The 20266-nt window shown below is 37.0% G+C and overlaps 1 protein-coding gene across 2 annotated transcripts in view; it reads right to left on the bottom strand.

Moving 5' to 3' along the window:
- Positions 1-20266, bottom strand: part of BAIAP2 (BAR/IMD domain containing adaptor protein 2) — a 192332-nt gene that overhangs the window by 70750 nt on the left and 101316 nt on the right. For both annotated transcript variants that reach the window (XM_087710144.1, XM_087710146.1), the window contains exons 4-6: positions 10303-10364; positions 9469-9540; positions 8670-8807 (exon numbers count right to left, since the gene is read on the bottom strand). In XM_087710144.1, the coding sequence (XP_087566270.1) occupies positions 8670-8807; positions 9469-9540; positions 10303-10364 (272 nt within the window). The remainder of the gene's footprint in view (positions 1-8669; positions 8808-9468; positions 9541-10302; positions 10365-20266) is intronic.

Raw genomic sequence — 20266 nt, 5'->3', positions numbered from 1 at the left:
GAAAGCCAGGATGAGTTGGAACTACCAGAGTGATTTTTGGTCTTCCCAACTGGCTTCCTCACTTTTTTTGTAAGAAGCTGGTGAGGAAAGTTGCAACTACCACTTGTTCAGTACCATTGCAACTTTGAATGGTCACTGAATCAATGGTTGCTAAGCGAGGACTACCTGTAGAAGACAAGGATTGAATGAATTCGATAGATTTGTCCTTCACCAAAGATACAAAATTACTTATCTGCCATGGAGAAAGAAACACCACCATTTGATAAGTGTTGTTACCAGGTCAGTTTCTATCACATGTAATGTAATGTACTTGGAATAATCATATAGTACAAAGCAATGTTAACAGATGATAAGTTCTTTCAATACTGTTTTCAATATTGTTTCTACTCATGGGGAAATATGTTGCCTACAAGCAATTGGTTCACATAGATTTAAAGGAAGGAAACAAGACTTTTCCACTGTGGCTAATGTTCATTTCTTCTAGGTATGTCAGAGAAATCTGTAAAGGTTTATTTCCCAAGCAAAACAGAGTGATCCACCCAACCGGATGAAGATGAATGAACATACAACCCAAATATTCTGTTGTGGTTCATTTTGAAATAGAGCTTGGATCTTAGTAGTATCCAGAGGGGGGCGGGGAGTACACATGTCAGAGAACAACTGAACACTAAATTCTTGACTGGGGAATAAATATTCTCCCAAAGTAGTAAATATTGAGAATCGGTCCTTGGATGCATAAATTTATTTCCAACTCTATTAAATTCTGCAGAAATAGAAATTTGGAATACTTCTATGACGCTAAAGGGCTTTCCTTCAACTGAGGATCCGAACCTCACTGCAATAAATAATGTATTGAAGTTTACATTTCAGGCGCATGACAACCATTTCCTAAAAGAGCATTCCTATTTGGAATAGCAATTTCAAAGTTGTGTTTAAGGACGATAATCCTTTTGAAGTAACACGGCTTGCTGAAATTTTCATATGACCTAGCAAAACAACCAGAGAACAGCTGCTAGATTTTTGATATGTTAGGCTTGCATAAAACAAAACAAAGTTTGGATATTTATTCAACCTTGTCATCAGAGCAGCATAAAGCAAGGGTGTTTTTTTTAATGCTTCAGGACAATGACAACATCTTACATTTTGCAAACAATGGCAGTGCACAAAAACAGCGTTTGAACTTCCTGGGGTCCCAAAATATCAAAACAAGAAATTCACAGAAACTGAATCGTGGATGTTTAACCGCCAGTTAAATAAACATGTCTACTAAAGCAAAGTCTAGGATTCTTCCTAAAGTAGTAACCCATGACTTTTCTGCAAACAGATTGGGTTTCTCTGTCTCTCTCCCCCAATAGTGGGGAAGAGTGTGGTTGGACAGGTATATGACATCTTTTGCCAACTGGATGGGGTGGGAGGAAACGGGGGTGGGTGGGTGAAAGTATTCAAAAGTCATTACAGTAAAGCCAGGCAAAGACATTTAGGGTTTATGCTGCCTCCAGTATCAGCAGTCTTCCACTTAGATTGACAGTCTAAATCCACAGTTGCTTTCCACCAGTTTTAGGAAGGACTGAAAAAGTTCCATAAACTCAAAGCATCTGTGTGGAGTCTTGTGCCAAAAAGGGAGTGGCATTGTTTTTAAAATAACTACTGTCAACTACACAACCACACTTCCATAAGAAAAAAGAAAGGGTGTTAGTGAAAGATCAGAACACACACAGAATGGCATTGCTGTAGCAGGTTGGCAATGAAAGCCTGTCTTTACCTTCATTGTTAATAATTAGGAGCACACCCAGTTACTCACTCCCCTACCAGTCACTTACTCTGGCACCTGCTCTCTGAGCAAGACAATCTCCCTCTCGCTCTAACTGGCCCCAACCCTGCTGATGTTTAAAAACGAATTTAAATCTTGTCTTTTTCCTTTGGTGTTGTGACTGGGTGTCTGACCCAAAGAAAGGAACTACGGCTTACATTTATTTTAATTGGATTGTCTATTTGTTTTTGCTTATTTTGGTTTACTGCAACCCTCCTAGAGTGGCAAAGTGGGACAGCCAAATAAATTTCATAGGAAATAAAGATATTTAATCTTAGGCAACTGATGCACATTAAAGAGGTTTGGAGAATACAAACAAAAAGCAGGACAATTGCTCATGTGCTACTTGGAAATCAGTACAGTGCCAGTTTGATGTACTGTGTTTCCCCGAAAATAACCCCCCCAAAAAATAAGTGCTTGGCCTTATTTTTGGGGAGGCCTTATTATTTTTGAGGTGCAGGAGGCGGTGAGCATGGTCACCTCATGGCTGCTGCTGTGTTACAATATTTTGGGGGAGACCTTATTTTCGGGGGAGGACTTATTTTAGCACCTGCGCTCAAAAGCTCTATTGGGCTTATTATCCGGGGAGGTCTTATTTTCAGGGAAACAGGGTAGTGGTTAAGGCATTAAGCTAGAAACCAGCAGACTGGGAATTCACTTTAGGCATGAAGCCAGCTAAGATGATCTTGAGCTGGTCTTTATGTCCCAGCTCTAGAATGAAGGCAGCGCCAAACCACCTCTGAAAAATCTTGCCAAGAAAACTGCAGGGACTTATCCAGGCAGTCTCTAACAATCAAACATGATTGAATGGAAGGGGAAAAATCAGCATAGAATCAAGCCAAGATCAGAGAGAATGCAAATGTTTAGTGTTGAACTGTTTCAAGTGTGAAACTTCATAAAACATCCTGGATTGAGTGCAAAGCTATTTTTTCAAGTGCAACATGGGCTGTTTCAAGTATTTTGGATATACTGAACTGAAAACCAAGCTGTTCCAAAAGCAAAGTTCTTTTGATATCAAATATTTCCAGAATATTTCAGGACAGCTCAACTGGTGCAATTTGTGATTTAATTTAAATAAACAATCATTTGATTTGTATAAAATATCCAGTTATAGGACTCTTATCACAGAATGATTCCATTCTTTCATGGAAGAAGACATTACAGGTAGTTCTTGACTTACCACCATTCATTTAGTGACTATTCGAAGTTATAACGGCACTGAAAAAAATGACTTTTGACTCTTTTTCATACTTATGACTATTGCAACACTTCCACTTGATCAAAGTTTGGATGCTTGGCAAATGGCATGTATTTATGACTTAACAACCCTGTTACTAACAACTGAAGTGATTCACTTAACAACTGTGGCAAAAAACATCATAATAATGGAGCAAAAACTTACTTAACAACTATCTTGTTTAGTAATGGAAATTTTTGGCTCAATTGTGGTTGTATGTTTAGGAGAATGGACCTTTTTCTAAAAAAAAAATACATATTTCTAGTGTAAAAAATGTTTGTTGGGAGAAAAAATGTTGACTTAGCACAACCTTTGATATTGCCAGTCAGTTGTCCATATTTGATCCCCTCTTTGTGCTTGTACTACAACTCCCAGATTCCCAGAAAGCATAATGTTCCAATATTAAACACCCACATTTCAGCAATCTATTCTTATGGGTTGTTAGGAAAGCCAGAATGTATGGTTCTAATAGTTCTGGACAGGTTGGAGAAGAGCGCCCTAAATTACACCTACAATTGATACATATAGAAAAAATTGTTCATAGTTATACTTACCCATATTATCATTTGACAGAGGAACATTTCACATCAAATATGAGTGGGAAAAGATCTAATAGGTGTATAACTTTTCCCCTCTCAATTGAGGTGAGATTCTATGGCCATGGTACTTTAAAAATTAGCAATCTGTCTTTATTATTTCTTTACTGGGTTTAAATTCTCCTGAAAGTTATGGGTACAGATTTTAAACTTATTCTGTCCTTATCAGAGATACTGTATGCGAGTTCTGATTAAGCAGCTCAGGAAATGGCATTGTTTGGTATAACAAGTCCTGGAAACAGTCCTATTTTAGAATCCCAACACTGAAATAAACTTTTAAGCTATATCCCAGTAAACCCTTGGGTAAATATAGAAAAGCAACTTCCTATATGGGCCATATGTGACGTGTTATCTATTTCATAAATATGTTTTCATTTACCCTGTGCTTCTTCACTAATTCTTCTGGTTATTTGGGGGAAGTAGCCAGCAAGTCTACTCTTCTACTGAAATACAATAACAGGGACTATATCCAACGTTATTTGAGGGCACCCTGCTCATATAAGGTTATTTTCTTTCTCCTTCCTCTACAGCCTTTCATCTGCCTTGACTCTCCTCCAAGAGATGCCTCTCATTCCTCTAGAACACATGTGTGGCACCTATGGATTTGAAATGGGAACATTTTTTCTACTATAGTCTACAATTTACATGTATTTTATTTATCAGATTTATATGGCTACCCATCTCAGAATGCCATACAGCCAAAAAAAAGTATCACATATCCCGAAACCATTATAAATCGTAAATACATTCTATCCAACAATGTAAGAACCGTAACCTCAGAGAAAGGACTAGTTTCCCAATCAAAAAAAAAAAAGCAGCATGTGCAAAACCTTAAGGGAAATTTTAGGGTGCTTTGGGTAACTGCAAATATTTAAATCTTTTAAAACACATAAAGAATTGGTCTTGAAACATTAGTATCTGAATAGTACAAGTGTTAAACTGTTCCTTAAAGTAGCTGTGAAATTTCATAGCTGAGAATTACTTCCCCTGCTGGATGTCGCTTGTCACCAAATGTTAATGCAGGTGGCCAACTTACCCAAACACAAATGTTTCTCACTGAAAATTGTTATAGTTGATAAGTTCTTCAACTGTGGTGCACATTAGAATTTTGTGATGAAAATGTTTTTCCACTTGTTCAATTTTGTGCATCAGGCTCCAGGATTCACTTATCTGGATATCCCTTCAGAAAACAATTAGGATGCCTGCTCCATTATCGGCCTTCTAAAGTTTGGAGCCTGTCTTACATCCCAGGGACAATTCTGCATTTAAAAGTAAACTCGAACATGAGTGGGTTTACTTTTACTATCTTCTTGGCAGCATTCTTCCCTATCCCTGTCTTATGGATCAAGGCTAAGGAATCAAGGAAGTGATTTGAGCTGAAAAGTCAGATCCAGCCTCCTGCTGCTTGAGCAGGATGGACAATGTCAAGAACCCAGCTTAGGTTGGGAACTCCCATTACTTGCAATCATTCACGTTTTAATTGCACAAAAAGATAGGAGACATTATTCTGATTTTTCATGCAAGGACAATTCTTTAAAATAAAGTGAGAGTGCAAGAAGTACTACCGCATTTTCCCCAAAATAAGACAGGGTCTTATTTTCTTTAGACCACTCAAAATAAGCACTTGGCTTTATTTTCAGGGAGGTCTAATTATTTTTGGGTGCAGGAGGCGACGAGCAAGGTCACCTCATGGTTGCTGCTGTGTTGCAATATTTTCAGGGAGGGCTTATTTTTGGGGGAGGGCTTATTTTAGTGCATGCACTCAAAAGTCTGATTGGGCTTACTATCCGGGGAAGTCTTATTTTTGGGGGGAAACAGGGTATATATCCCACATTTTCTTTCCAAAGTATAGAAGAATATTAGAGGCTGGACTCTAAGAGCTGAACAAATGACTTCTAAGAGCTGCTCTACAAAGTGTATTAATGCAAACCAAGTACAGATAATGCATAACTTACAACCATTCACTCAGTGACAGTTTTAAGTTACAAGTGACTTACAACCATTTTTTTCACAACTGTTGTAGCATCTCGATGGTCACATGATCAAAATTTGGACACTTGGCAACTGACATGTGTTTATGATGGATGCAGTGTCCAGGTGTCATGGGATTTCCTTTTGCAACTTTCTGAGAAGCAAAGTCAGTGGGGAAGTCAGATTCACTTAACAACCATGTTACTCACTTAACAACTGCAGTGATGCATTTAAAAACTGTGGCAAGAAAGGCAATAAAATGGGGCAAAAATCACTTAACAATGGTCTTGTTTACCAACAGAAATATTGGGCTCATTTGTGGTTGTAAATTGGGGATTACTTGTACTTCTTTTCAAATCATTAAAGCAGACTTTTCTTCTGCAAGATTCAGGTGGCTCTTTTGAACATTATCTGCATATGCATACACAAACAATATTTCATCAGTGCTGGAACTGCCAATGAAATAAAGTGGCTGTGCTTTTTACATTCTTCAGAAGGGTATAAGGATAGGCTTCAATACAGCAGTATAATCCCAAGAAATTTAAACAGAGGTCACACAATAATGCCCTTGCGGAAATTTTTCCTTCAGAAACGTCTTTCTGAAATTTCTGCTCTAATACAGCTAAGAACACTTGACTGATCAAGTCAAACACTACCTGAACGGGGAATATGAAATATCTGTTCTCCTAAAAAATGTGGGAGTTCTAATTTTGGCTTATTTGTTGTTTTTTTCACCCAGTTCTTAAAAACTACTGGAATACCTATTGCAAATAAATTAAGCAAGTAAACATAAAAGCACAAGGTAAAGAGAACATTTTATTTAATCAAAAGTAATCGTGCCAAAGAAAAAGCACTGTGAAAGTTCATTGTTGTCACTCTGCTTGAGCCAAAATGACTAGTGCTTGGATATTCTGAAGTTTATCTATTATTTTGCACTTCATTCTGCAATCAAATAGCTCAAGGCAACCTGAGAGGCAACTGCAAATAAAACTCTGTTACTTCTCTTGAGCAGCTCTTTTCAGGGCACGCTGCCAATTAGGATTGAGAAAATTTATATTTTTCACACAATAAAATATCTGATGTTTCTTGGCATACTCTTTATTTATATGCATCACCTGGCAATTATTTCTTATACCTGCATTTAGAAACTTAGATACTGTAACTCCAAAGAGTTACTTATCTGGCATCTTAACAGACATGTTCCAGGTGCAGTAATAATCATGCACAATGGCTTAGATAACTTCATAATTCCTGAATTCCTAAGACTAGGATGAGATACAGCAGTGTGCCACATCCCAGGGCTTCAACTTTTGCCTCTGGACTTAAGAGAAATGAGGCACGAAGGACAACTTTTCTGATGATGCACATCCTAAATACAGGTTATGGAACATCTTGATCATCTACCTTTTACATTTGGTGAAATTTCAAATCGTAAACTCCCAAATTCCAAAGTTTATTTTCTCTTTGTTTTGAAAAAAGAACAGGTACCATTTTAGTAAATGGTGACCAAACCCTTTCCCCTATGTATTTGAGTCTGCAAATTAACCGAAGCAATAAGAATTGCTTGCAGTTGGGTGGCATTTACATTTAATCAATGAAATTATCTAATGGCAATAACAATTTCATTTCAGGATGCAAATTTTTATTCTTTTAGGCATAGTCTTCAAACAAAAAAATAAATAAATGCAGATTATCACATTTGCTCAATAAAACCAATAAAAAAATGATAGGGTTAAGCTTGCACTGTGAATATGGTTGTTTGTAGACCTTCCAGAGTCACTTAGGTGGGATGGGCAGTATAGAAATGTTAAAAATATCCAACCACAATTCCCACCCTCTGATATTAGTGAGTATTGTAGCTTGGCCTGTCAGTGCTAGAGAGGCCTATGGTTGTAGGCCTCAGATTGAAGCTTTCTGGACTCAAGGCATTCATTTGAATAATGCTGTGTGAGGGAATCTGGTTGCCATTCGGTTTTCCAAATCTCCTCCACTTGAAGCTTTTCATTTATTCTCCCAAGCTTCAAATTCCTCCTTAGAAATTCTACTACAGCTTCTCTTAACCCCAAGAAGGTTTATGCTGCAGGCAATCCACACAGGAGTAGTGATTTAATCCCCCCTCAACCCATACTCTGTAGTAATATACACTTCAACCCGTGAATCCCGTTCTACAATTGAATATGTAGCTATTGCAGACAGAATATCAGACGTTGTTGCCACGACATTAACAAGGCAAGAAAACCTGGATCAACTTTTGAATCATTGCTTAGAAGCTCACCAAAATAGTAAAGGTTAAATTCAGAAAGCCTGAACAAAAGTACATCAGTAGTTTTCAGCAAACCTTGGCACATATAAGATTTGGAAAGAATGAGTTCCATTCTAAACAATACATTATATAGGCACACACACCAGTTTTTGGTTTTAAAATTAAGTGGACTCTTAGATGTCAATGACCACATCAGTTACCAATTCTGGACTATTAGTAGATAAAATTCTTCAAAAAATAGAATGTCAGGATTTACAGTATATATTCACCTTTTAGTCAATATGTCATAAAGAATAAAGTGAAGCTATTCAAGTTAAAAGATCCGCAATCCAAATTGTTCACTTAGAAAGAAATCCTACCGACCAGAGTCAAATCTACTCCCAAGGATATGTGCAAAGGATTGAACTTTTATATTCTTATGGCCATACTGGCTTTTCTCATACCAAGGGGTTCAAAGCAGAGGTGGTATTCAGTTGGTTCAGGCCGGTTCCCCCAAATCGGTAATAGAAATTGTGGGTGGGGGCCGCCCAAGCACTATGCCGTCCTATTTAGCCACATTTTCAAGCCGTGCGCATGTGTGCAAGCCATGTGTGCAATCAAATGCACTCACATTTGCAAACCGGTAGGGAAAGTAAGAGGTTACCACCCCTAGTTCAAAGCCAGCGCCAATGACTTTCACCCAAATTAGTTCCATCTGCCATGGACCAACCCATAATGGTAACGTCAACCTGCCAATCAAATACAATCCCAATTAGATGATGCTCTGTCCCAGCTTATCACTCAGAGACCTACCTGCAGCTCCTTATCTGAATACTTCTGAGGATTTTTGCTTCCTTGGCTCTTCTTCCGAAGCTTCTTTAATTCACCCTGGCATTTCTCTACTCCGTCCCCTTTATTCCTTTGCTCGGTCTGGTACTTCTTTAGTGCAGCCTGAAACATGGAAGATGTGTGGGAGTGCTGAATAGCTGAAATAATAATAGGCTGAAGACATGGGCAGAGATTTCCCCTGTGGGTAATGAGCATAGTTTATATGCTTCCTGCAGGCAGAAAGGTCTCAACCTCACACCTGCTGTAGAGGACATGTTTTGAATTAGGGTACATTGATTAGAAACAAAAGCTGTCTTCCTTTGGGGCATGCCAAAGAAGCATTTCCCATGAGTCCCGGGAATCCAATTCCAATACACAGTACAACACTTTCCCCTCCCCCAGGACTATGTGAATCTCCTTAAAAAAAAAACTATATGAGAATCCCTGTGGATTTAATTTAAACCACAAGCATCCTTACAATTATGCAATAATTAAAGCATAGTTTGTCTGAATAAAATGATCTTGAATAAATGTTTTTTTTTTGCTTACAGCACTTATTCCAATGCTTATTCAAACAATCTTGAATAAACACTTCTTAATCTGCACCTTGCAAAAACAGATTAAGCCATCTGGCCAGTTCTTGCAAAGTCATCCCTGCTCTAGGCAAAGTTTATAGTTTTGCTCACTGTCAGGTAGTTGAACTTTGTTAGCTTCATAATGCCATGTTAATAACTACATAGCTACTAATCCAATTTACATTCAATAAAAGTTGCTTGCTACTTACACTTAAATACCGTGAATCTAGCTCTACTTTCTGCTCAAGCTGTGTTAGTAGTTCATTGTGGAAGGACTTCAGCTGAGAAGTGAACAGAACAAATGTAAATATTAATATTAATCATTGGAGGAAAACTATAAATAAATACAAATAATCTACATTAAGGTACCTGACAGATCAATAAGTGGATGATAAAAGAAAGAATGGCAGATAAATATAGTAAAATGAAATGAAATAAAGCAATGAAGCAATAATGGATAATTCGAATAACAAGCAATGAACAGTTGTAAGTAGCATGGTTGAATTCTGCTTTAGAGGACAATTTTTGAAGATATTCTCTAGCTGAAAGCTACTTGATTCACTTCTGTCTTGAAAATAAAGAAGCATAAGACATAAAAATAAAAGTTTCTCATTTCTAGTTGGCAGCTGGAGAGAAGTCAGAGAAGGCATGCAGGTCATCTGTTAACCGACTTCCCCACTAGGCTGAGATTCAACATATTTCTATGTAAAATAATCTCTATTTCTTATTCTTTTGAGTAAAGTTTAATTGGCCACTCTACTTATAGGTCGAGGCATAATTAAGGACATATATCTCCTAATTCATCAGGAAATTACTTGAAAATGGTCAGATTTCTTGGACATTTCAAAAGCCAGCACATGATTTGCAATTTTGTTTGGCCCACAATTTATTGAATTGAGGTCCCTATTCTTACTTAAAGGACTTGGCAGCTATTCTACAGCAGATGTGTTTAAATTTTAAATCCACGTGTATCAAAGGCTCTGCAGGCTGCCCCTTGGCTAGGCTCTGCAAAAAGACAAGTTAATAAGAACACAAGTGTTTACCATCTCTTCTAACTGATTTTGAATCTGTCTATGGACTTCAGCCATCTGGAACAGGACATCCCCTGGAAAAAGTAAGACAAAAGAAGAGAGACTAAATTAAAAAAAAATCTAAGAGACTGTTCTGTATCAACCTTCTCTTCCCCTCTATCCCAACTGCAACCTTGGTTAACCATTTCCCTTTGTTGAAAAAAGGAAAGCTTATTTCAAGGATTCATTTAAGACTAATTTAGATTAGAAGTGAATATACAACAGTGGCATCCAGCCAGGAGAATGAAGACAGGAAAAGCAGATATTTATCCTTGATGTCTGGCTGGTGTGTTATAATAAACAATGTAAAACATAGTTTAATGTGCAATTGAAGCTGCTCTGATTTGCTCAATAAACTATGATTTACGTCTTGGTTTAGTTTACATGTGACTGCAACCAGTGCATGTTTTGCTCATACTAGCAGATGGCCATTCCTTTCCAAACACTGCAATAGTTAAGGATCTTGTGCCTTGTGTTTTTTGCTGAATTCCCAAGAGAGGCAATAAAGGCAACACAGTTTTTTGCAAGTTATTTATTCCCTTGGAAGCTCTCTTTCAGATCTTCAAGCAAATGAATTTTCCTAGAGGAGACACAGAGTCAACATTGGCCTCTCTCCCAGAGGGAAAAAAAAGATCTAGAAAGTTAAACCTTTAAAGTTTTGCTAAATAAATGCATCGCATTTAGCAGAAGCTATTTGACACCAGTTGCCTTTTAAAGAATAGTGGCTCCTTTCAAATATTAGGCATGTCTGCTATGGAAATATCACCAATCTCTGATAATAGCTACTGCTAGCTAATTACATTCCAGTTAAGGAGAAAAAATGTTTGAAGCAGCAACAGTAGCATAATACCTTTATAAATGTGGATTCAATTTATATACCTGTAAATATTGGAATGCTGCAATATATAGGACAGCCTGAAAAACTAATATATATCAAAATGTGCATTTGGGAATTTTGTTATTCTGTTTACAATTGAACAATATGCTTAAAATTGTGCACTGTGAAAACTATGTACCAAAATGTTAATTTTAGGAAAGGTATATATAAAAGTACTTGCAAAAATGTGCAAATAGATCAGATGTGTACATTAGACATGTTCATGAAAATACATACAAATATTTCTGCAGTTATTTTGAAATTTTGGATGGATGGATGGCGAGATTGCCAAATAGAATTTGCAGTCAGTGAAATGAAAAAAAAATCCAATTTGAATTACATGTTAGTCTTGATAAGAATTTAATAAAAAGAAATCTCACAAAGTAATGAGTTCAGCAAAATTCTTCCGTTTGTATTTTTAACAAAATAATATAAGAATGTGTAAAGCAAACACTAAGCATGGATATGGTGAAAATCCTGCACAGATTTATACAGGTATAGTTCAGTGGTGGGTTTCCATTTTTTTACTACCGGTTTGCTCGTGTGCTCACATAATGCTTCTGTGCATGTGCAGAAGCATCAGGGTGGGTGAGTGGAGCCTCCCGTCGCCGCCACTACTAGTTCGCCTCATCCAGGCTGAACCGGCAGAAACCTACCTCTGACATATTTGGAAGGGGGAATTTTGGATATTGAACCCAGTCGTCTCGGAACCCAAATGTAAGCATCCCAAACAGATGGCTATCTAGTCTGACCCTGAACATATCCATTCTGCAACCTCTCTTCCTAGGCTCTATGAAACTTGGATCATCCTGTTTTCCCTTTCCTCAACTTGTTCGTTTATCTGATTCCTTATCAATGCTTAAAACCAAATGCAAGATGTAAGATAGGTCTGATAAACACAGAATATAGTAATTACTTCCCATGAACTGGAAACTATATGTCTATTCTTAGCGCCCTAGAGGATAGAGGAATGATGACAAACATTTTGTCATCGCGTGCCAAAAGCGCACATGTGCACCCATAATGCAATGTACGCGTGCCCTGCCTCCCACGCACGAATGCCTCAAGTGCACCGAGCCCCCCACACAGGGGCGTGCATCTCCTGCATGTGCCCCAGCCCACACACCTGCACGGCAGAGACCTAAAAAACAGCTGGCGGTGGGAGTTCCGTGCGCATGTGCAGTGGAGTTGAACTGGGGCGTTGGCTCACGTGCCCAGAGAGAGGGGTCTGTGTGCCACCTGTGGCACGTATGCCATAGGTTCGCCATCACAGGATTAGAGTCTTAGGGCAGGATTAAAATTGTTTTTACTAGAAATTTCAAGAAGTGTTATGAGATATTTTATGCCACTGCTGGAATAAAGAGTTTGTATGTTCTGACGTGTTTCAATTAGTGTGAATTTAGTTACATAGTTAACATAAGAAATTTAGCTTCATCATCACACTGTAGATCAGAATCAACAATGATATGACTTTGAATCAACTAATGTATGCTGAAAACCATATTTCTTATTGGCTAGATATTGTAGTGTTTGTCATCTTTTAATATAGAATAATTTAAACTTTTCAGGCGTAGTTGCTTAACAAAAATTATTACAGATATCCATTTTTCAGTAATGGACTACCAATACGAGTTAAAATATTGTCTGTCAAAGCAGGAAGATAGATGATTTTCAAACAGTATGGCCAATGTTTTTGGAACTGTTTGATTCCATAAAATAATTGGAGAGGCACTTTTTTTTCTTTAAGAAAAATTATGCCAAACTAGATATATCCATCTATTTACCAATACATTGTTCTATTTCCATTGTGAAGACTCTTGCTCTATTAAATTTTATTCTGTTGTTTTAGCATGTTGCCCTGATCTATGAAGATTTAAAATAATTTCCATTTCTCAAAACATTAACTATGTTATATTATTTAACAACTTCATAAATTGTGCCTCCACCTCTTAAACCTTTAATAAAAATGTTGAAACTGCAAGGCCCAGGACTAAACCCTGTTATACAAATCAATATCTCACTCCAGTTTGACGTGGTATTATAGATACATACAGGTGAAACTTGAAAATTAGAATATCGTGCAAAAGTTCATTTATTTCAGCAATGCAACTTAAAAGGTGAAACTAATATATGAGATAAGACTCATTACATGCAAAGCAAGATAGTTCAAATCGTGATTTGTCATAATTGTGATGATTATGGCTTACAGCTCATGAAAACCCCAAATCTACCATCTCAGATAATTGGAATATTACATGCAATCAATCAAACAAGGATTGTACATAGAACAATATCGGACCTCTGAAAAGTTTCACATGTATAATGTTACTTTTGAGCCAGCTATGCCTCCATTTAGTAATGACATTCAGTGCATATTAGCTAGCTGCTTATCAGAAACCCCTTTGTTAAACGTTTTCATTGAAATCAAGATATATTATATGTACTGCATTCTCACAATCTACTAAGAAAGTGACTCAATTAAAAAAATTAACACAGCCTGACAACATCTGTTCTTGACCAATTCATGGTGATTTCTAGTTCAGGCAGTCCTCAACTTACAACTATTCCTTTAATGACAGTTTGAAGTTACAAGTGGCATTGAAAAAAGTGACTTATGATTTTTTTCACACTTACAACTATTGCAGTATCCCCGTTGTCACAATAATCAAAATTTAGACACTTGGCAAATGGCTCATATTTATGACGGTTGCAGGGTCCTGGGGTCATGCGATCCCCTTTTGCAATCTTGTGACAAGCAAAATCAATGGGGAAGCCAGATTTACTTAACAATCATGTTACTAACTTAACAACTGCGGAGGTTCACTTAATAATGGTGGAAAGAAAGGCCTCAAAATGGGGAAAAACTCACTGTCTCACTTAGGAACAAAATTTTTGGCTCAATTGCAGTTGTAAGTGAAGGACTACCTATAATTACCACAATCTTTTCAAGCTCCTGATAGAATGGTTGTTTTATGATCTGCTTTAGAAACATACCAGATAGTATTATTATCTAACTAATCTACAGTTTCCCCAATCTTGCTTTTTCTGCGTGTTAAAAAAAGGGACATTTGTTCTTTGCAATTGTCTTCATCTGTTCTCCAGGATTTCTCAGAAATACAAGGTACAGCCAGATCATCACCAAGTATTTTTAGTGCTCTAGACCAACAGAAATATAAACACATTCAGAGCGAAGAGATATTCCCTGCTGGTATATTCGGTACTCCCAAACGTGTCTTGAATGTAGCTCTCAGGCTAGAAGCAGAGCTGATTAGAGTAGATACAAGAGCGTAGCTGGTTATATTTATTTATTGGTTTAAATTCACCTATCACCTCCCTGATTGCTCTATTCTGTTTTAAGTGATACCTTTCAATCAACTGTGGATGAAGTTCCTTAGTTTCACATGGCCTCTCTCTCCCACTTTATATAAACATGGCTGGCCTCATGTTAAAAAAACAGCTAATAACTAAATAAGTACTTGAAATTCAGTTGCAGTTGCATTTGAACTGATTTCCCAGCTTTTGCACAATTAATCATAAAGGTATGGCTGTCTGTCTTTACTCACTGACTCATCTGAACTACTGGTGGGCTTTATAGGAGTTGCTGGAATGAGTTCAGTATTGTCATAGGGCAGATATTTATTTATTTATTTTGGTTAATCAAGCACGTATGAGAAAACAAGTATAAGCATGAATATAACATATAAACATATAAGTATAAGCAGGTATAAGTATATCCGTAAGAAATGAGTACAAATAAAAGGGAACAGTAGGTGCGCTTATGATATTGTAATCTTCTTGTGGCTTATCATCTCTATCCAAGTGGCATACAAAAGGTAGAATCAATTACATAAATTCTTTTACATTGTACGGAGGTTTTATATCATATTGTGCCAAAACTATGTCGCTCTCCTCTTAACAGGAATCCCTAGTCAATCCGATATATCCTATGTTGATTTCCTGCTTGCTGACATTACAAAAATGTGTTATTTGGTAATAGGATTCCTACAGGGGCTGTATAGCAGAAAATAAGATAGATTGCTTTATATGCTTTTCCATTGTTTATTTACTAGGCCTTTTTTCTATTCCCTTTCTTTTAACTTGATGGCTTGTAAAACTTAAATTGAATTGGCTGTCAATCACAGCTTCTATCAATTATATGCTTCAACTCTGCTCCTTCATTCTGCTCAGCATAATTATCTAACAGAACCAAAGCGTGTTTTTAGGAAAGACTGAGCCAAAACAAGATTTAAAGAGTTCTGCTTTTTTATTACTTCGTCTTAGCATTTTGCCATTTTTATTCACTTCCTTTTATTTTGAACAAATTTGAAGGAGAGCTTTATGTAGTTGTTAGTTTTAGTTTCCTACTGCCAGCTCTACATTTCTAGGTTACATATAGCTAATCTTCCCCAGTGACTTGTCACAATTTCTATTTCCTTTATGTGTGCATATGTTTCAGATTTACTGAGCCTCTTTTGCTGATACACTGACGTCTTCTGTTGTTTTCCTTTTTTCTCCCTTGTTAGAATATTTCAATTGCATTTTTTAGTTTTTCCTCTTTTAGGAACTCATATCCATCTTGATCTCCTTTTTCTTTACTTCTCCTGCCATGAGATGTTTTCTTTGCTCCCTAATATATTGAAATCTTTTTTTCTTGAGCTCCCAAGAAGTGTGTTCAATTATATTCCGTTTCCTTTAAAATCAAAAATTCCAGCTCTGCATGGTCAGTTTCCTGCTACAACTAATATCTTACTAACTAAACATTCAGATAAGTTGTCCCTTCTGGCTAGTGTCAAGTTTTTAAAAAAGGAATTCTTTTATGCTTTCTTTTATCCTCTGTAGAAGAAACTTATCCACAGGATAAATCTTGAACTTACCTGAAGATACCATATTCGGAAATCTGCTAACAGAAATCAGGAACTTAAAAGTTTCCCTTCAATACAGGTAGTTCTTACTTACTTACCTTGTTCAGTGACTATGTGAAGTTATGATGGTACTGAAAAAGTTTTAACAACTCAAACTTGCAGCCATCAGAGCATCCACACAGGGACATGATTGTGATATAGCCACATTACGACTAGTGAGTATTTACAATAGTTACAGATCCCACAGTCACATTATCCCCATTTGCAACCTTAATAGCCAGTGTCTGACAAAGTCAACGGGGAAGCCAGCAGAAAATGACAAGTTGTTGGTCATATAATGTTGCACTTAATAACCCATCATGATTTGTTTAATAACCATAGTGGAACTGACATCATAAGAATGGCATACGCATGTGATATTTCATTTAACAGCCATATTGCTTAGTTATGGAGTTACCAATTCCAACTGTGGTTGGTAAGTGAAGACTATCTTTACTACTTTCTGCTTCTTTGAAAGATCTGCAATTTGTTTTTGGAAAGCCTCATCAACATTTTTCCTTGGTTGCTTAGATGATGATAGGCATCAACTACAGTATTGCTTTTATTTATGCTAGACTTATTTAACCTTTGCTCTTTTAAGTTCTACTAACTTTGGGTCTTTTTATTTTATAGTGCAACTTTTCTTCTGTTTTGATTTTTTTCTCTTCCTTCTGAATACATTCTTCAGCCATGAGAATCATTCCATTAGGTCACTCCTGCATTTATTAAATTATGTAAGATGAATTGGAAGAGTTATTAAGCAGACTTAATTAGGTGAGACTAACAGCAAGGAATCTGTGCCTCTTCAGATGTTACTTAACCATAATTCCTAGCAGCTCCACCCAGCATGGTTAAGAAACTGCAGAGAAAGATTGACTTACTGCTCAACAACATTTGAAGGGCCACTAATTCCCTATCCTGAATGTGTAATGCAGAAAAAGGTGCAGGTTGCAGTTACAGATGAGCTAGGGAACAAGAGCTAATGTCCAGGGCATGTAGGACATGTCAAATTTTTCAACTTTCAATTTTCAAACATTAGGAAAGTTGTGACATGCCTTGAAGATTGTAAAAATATTTTGGTTACTTTAATATACCGGTAATTTAGATGTGCTTGGTAAGTAACTACATAAATATCATAACTTTGTTTGTTCATATTACACATGCCAACTGTAATTCAGTTTGTTCTTCCTCTCCACCATTAAGCAGAACACACCGTTTCTTCATAAAGTTAAGAATGAAAAAGAGGGGGGAAAAAACCTGACATTTTTGGAATTGGTAAAATTGGAATGTTAACTGTAGCTGCTAAAAGGCTCCCGTGTGACTCACTTAAACATGAACCCAAATAAATGCTGGTTTTAAAATCCTTCTTTGCCCCACAAAGTTTTAGTATAACCCAAGCTCTTTTTCCTACTCTAGACAGCTGCCTAATCTTTTTCATCATAAACTGTGCAGATGGTTTTTTTAAAATTATGCCATACAACACCCAGTTTGAAGAAGAAAACCTGTATTTTTATTAGAAATAGCCATTGACTTATCACCGTAATTAAACCCAGAATTTATGTTGCTAAGCGACACAGTTAAGTGATTTTTGCCCCATTTTATGACCTTTCTTACCACAGTTAAGTGAATCACTGTAGTTGTTAAGTTAATAACCTGGTGGTTAAGTGAATTTGGCTTCCCTGTTGACTTTGCTTGTCAGAAGATCACAAAAGGTGATCACATGACCCCAGGACACTGCAACTATGAATAAATATGAACCAGTTGCCCAGCATCTGAATTTTAATCATGTGACCATGGGGATGCTGCAACAGTCCGAAGTGTGAAAAATAATCATGTCACTTTTTTCATTGCTACTGTAACTTCAAGTTGTCATTTAAAAAATGATTGTAAGTTGAGGACTACCTGTACTGAGTAAACAGGTAAAATGTCTTTTTTTTGGGGGGGGGATGCCAGAGGTTTATTTCTTCAACACTACCAACAACAATTTCTGACTGCTACACTCACAGGGACTCTACAGTTCTGCTACCTACATGAAGCACCTAATTAGATTCCCATTTTGGAAATGTGCATATCATACTTTTATAAGTATTCTGTAGCTATGAATTTTTTGTTATTGTTTTGATGCAATTTGTACTGTTAAATTATTCCTTGACACTCCCATACCCCCACCCTTGGGTATTCTGAGGCCTTTCCAGTTGTGGCTGTATTCTTGTTAGAACTGAGAAAGATAATCTGGGTATAAATCAAGGCCAACATTTGGATCACAAGGCCAAATGATCACTACTAGATTAATGCCTCATTCAATCCATTATAGTTGTAGAAAAGTGGAAGGGGTTTATTTTGAATGTTGGTTTCTTACATTTTGCCTATAAAAAGGAGAGAGAATCCGAACTAGAACATATTGTTCCTCTGTGTCATATAGTATATGTGGGTATATGCATACATTTTTATTTGTTGATTGATTTTGTCATGTTTATGTAGTGTATATTGGAGGTGGTGACCCTTTGAGAGCTGTACGCTACAAAATTTCATTTTAATGTAGGCCTATCAATGCATATTTAAAGTGTACATTCTAATCAAATTTAAGGAGAATTACTCTATTTTTCCTCAGGGAATGGCTTCAGCAGATGGACAGGAACTTCCCCCTCCTTTTCCTCCAGACTTTTCCTCCCTTTTGTTTATACCACGAGATTCTAAGCATTTCCTACCTCTAGACTAGCACCATGACAAAGACTGCGAGCCAACAGGTCTCCAGTTTCAAATCTAATCTCCATCACAGATTTACCAGATTGTTTATTGTCAAGCTTTTACTTCCTTTCAACTCTTCCCTGCAAGATGAAGTATGAAATCATCATCACTTTGATCACTAAAAAAAAGTTTAATAACCAATATTTAAAGTACAGCTAGCCACAATAGGCCTCACAACAGATGAGCACAGCTATCCCATGAGCCAAAGAGACATTTTCCCACTTGTTTATCCGATTTATTTATTTAGAGGCTTACAAATAAAAATAAATTAAAAAGGAGATACGGTATGACATATAAGATATGATAACAAGCAACTGATATAAAAAACCAAACTAAGCAAGGAGGCTCAACTACTCCCTTTTTCCAAAGCTTGGGAAAACAACCAAGTTTTCATCAGTTTGAGGAAAGTCACATGGGTGGGAGCAGTAGGAAACTCTGTTGGGTCACAAACAGGACCTCCAACTCCCAGCTCCTCAAATCTGTCCCAATAGGATACTATGGTCAATGATATCAAAAGCCACTGTGCAATCAAGGAACCCCAGGATGGATGCCCCACCATCTAGGCTCCGCCACAGATAATCCACAAGTGGAACCAATGCTGTTTATGTACTGGATGCCAGGCTAAAACCTGACTAAAACATATCAAGATAATCCTCCCCAGGTCCTTTGGAGTTGCAGAATGTAAGGAAGATGACCCTGGCAGAAATATGCAAGAAGTGTTATCTTGGCAAAAGGGGTTGAAACACATTTGAATTTCTAAGAAACAATACCAAATTTGGAAATGGCACAGGCAGACAGCTCCCTAATTCACAGAAGGATAGGAATCTGAGGAAAGTATAGCTATTATAGCCAATCTCCATAAGAGTAGATTTAGCCTTCCTGTGGAGGTGATTTCCTGCTCTGGTCTGCATAGCAGGGCTGACAGGAGCTGAAACCTGATTACCTTACCACCTTCTTCAAAAATGGAGGTATTGAAGACTGGATGGAAATTATCCAAGATGGTTGGCTCCAGTCATGACATCCTTAAGGAGGTAGTACACCATGATCTCCTTGAAGACTGAGGGAACTAATCCATCATGTAGAAAAGCAGACAACCATGCCCATTAACCATCCAGAGTCGCTTTGATAGTGAGATGAGCGGCATATAAATGTAATAAATAAAATAATAAAATGAAATGAAATAATGACATTAACAGGTTTGGCTCTAACCAAAAGGTGGCCAAGTTCATAACTGGAGAATCATGTCCACTTCCTTAGGAGTTACAGAATCAAATTCCCTTCACTTTATTCAAAATTATAATATTATTACATGTTGCTATACTGAAAGCTGAAGGAACTACAAGAAAACTTCCAGTTTAACAAAACCAACCAGCATGTGCTTTTTCAATTCTTTCCAAGAGTAATGACAGGA

Source organism: Thamnophis sirtalis, unplaced genomic scaffold (assembly GCF_051295495.1).
Source record: "Thamnophis sirtalis isolate CommonGarterSnake01/CBP01778 unplaced genomic scaffold, rThaSir2_p1.2 scaffold_3, whole genome shotgun sequence".
NCBI lineage: Eukaryota > Metazoa > Chordata > Lepidosauria > Squamata > Natricidae > Thamnophis > Thamnophis sirtalis.
This window is presented reverse-complemented; position numbering and strand designations above follow the sequence as displayed.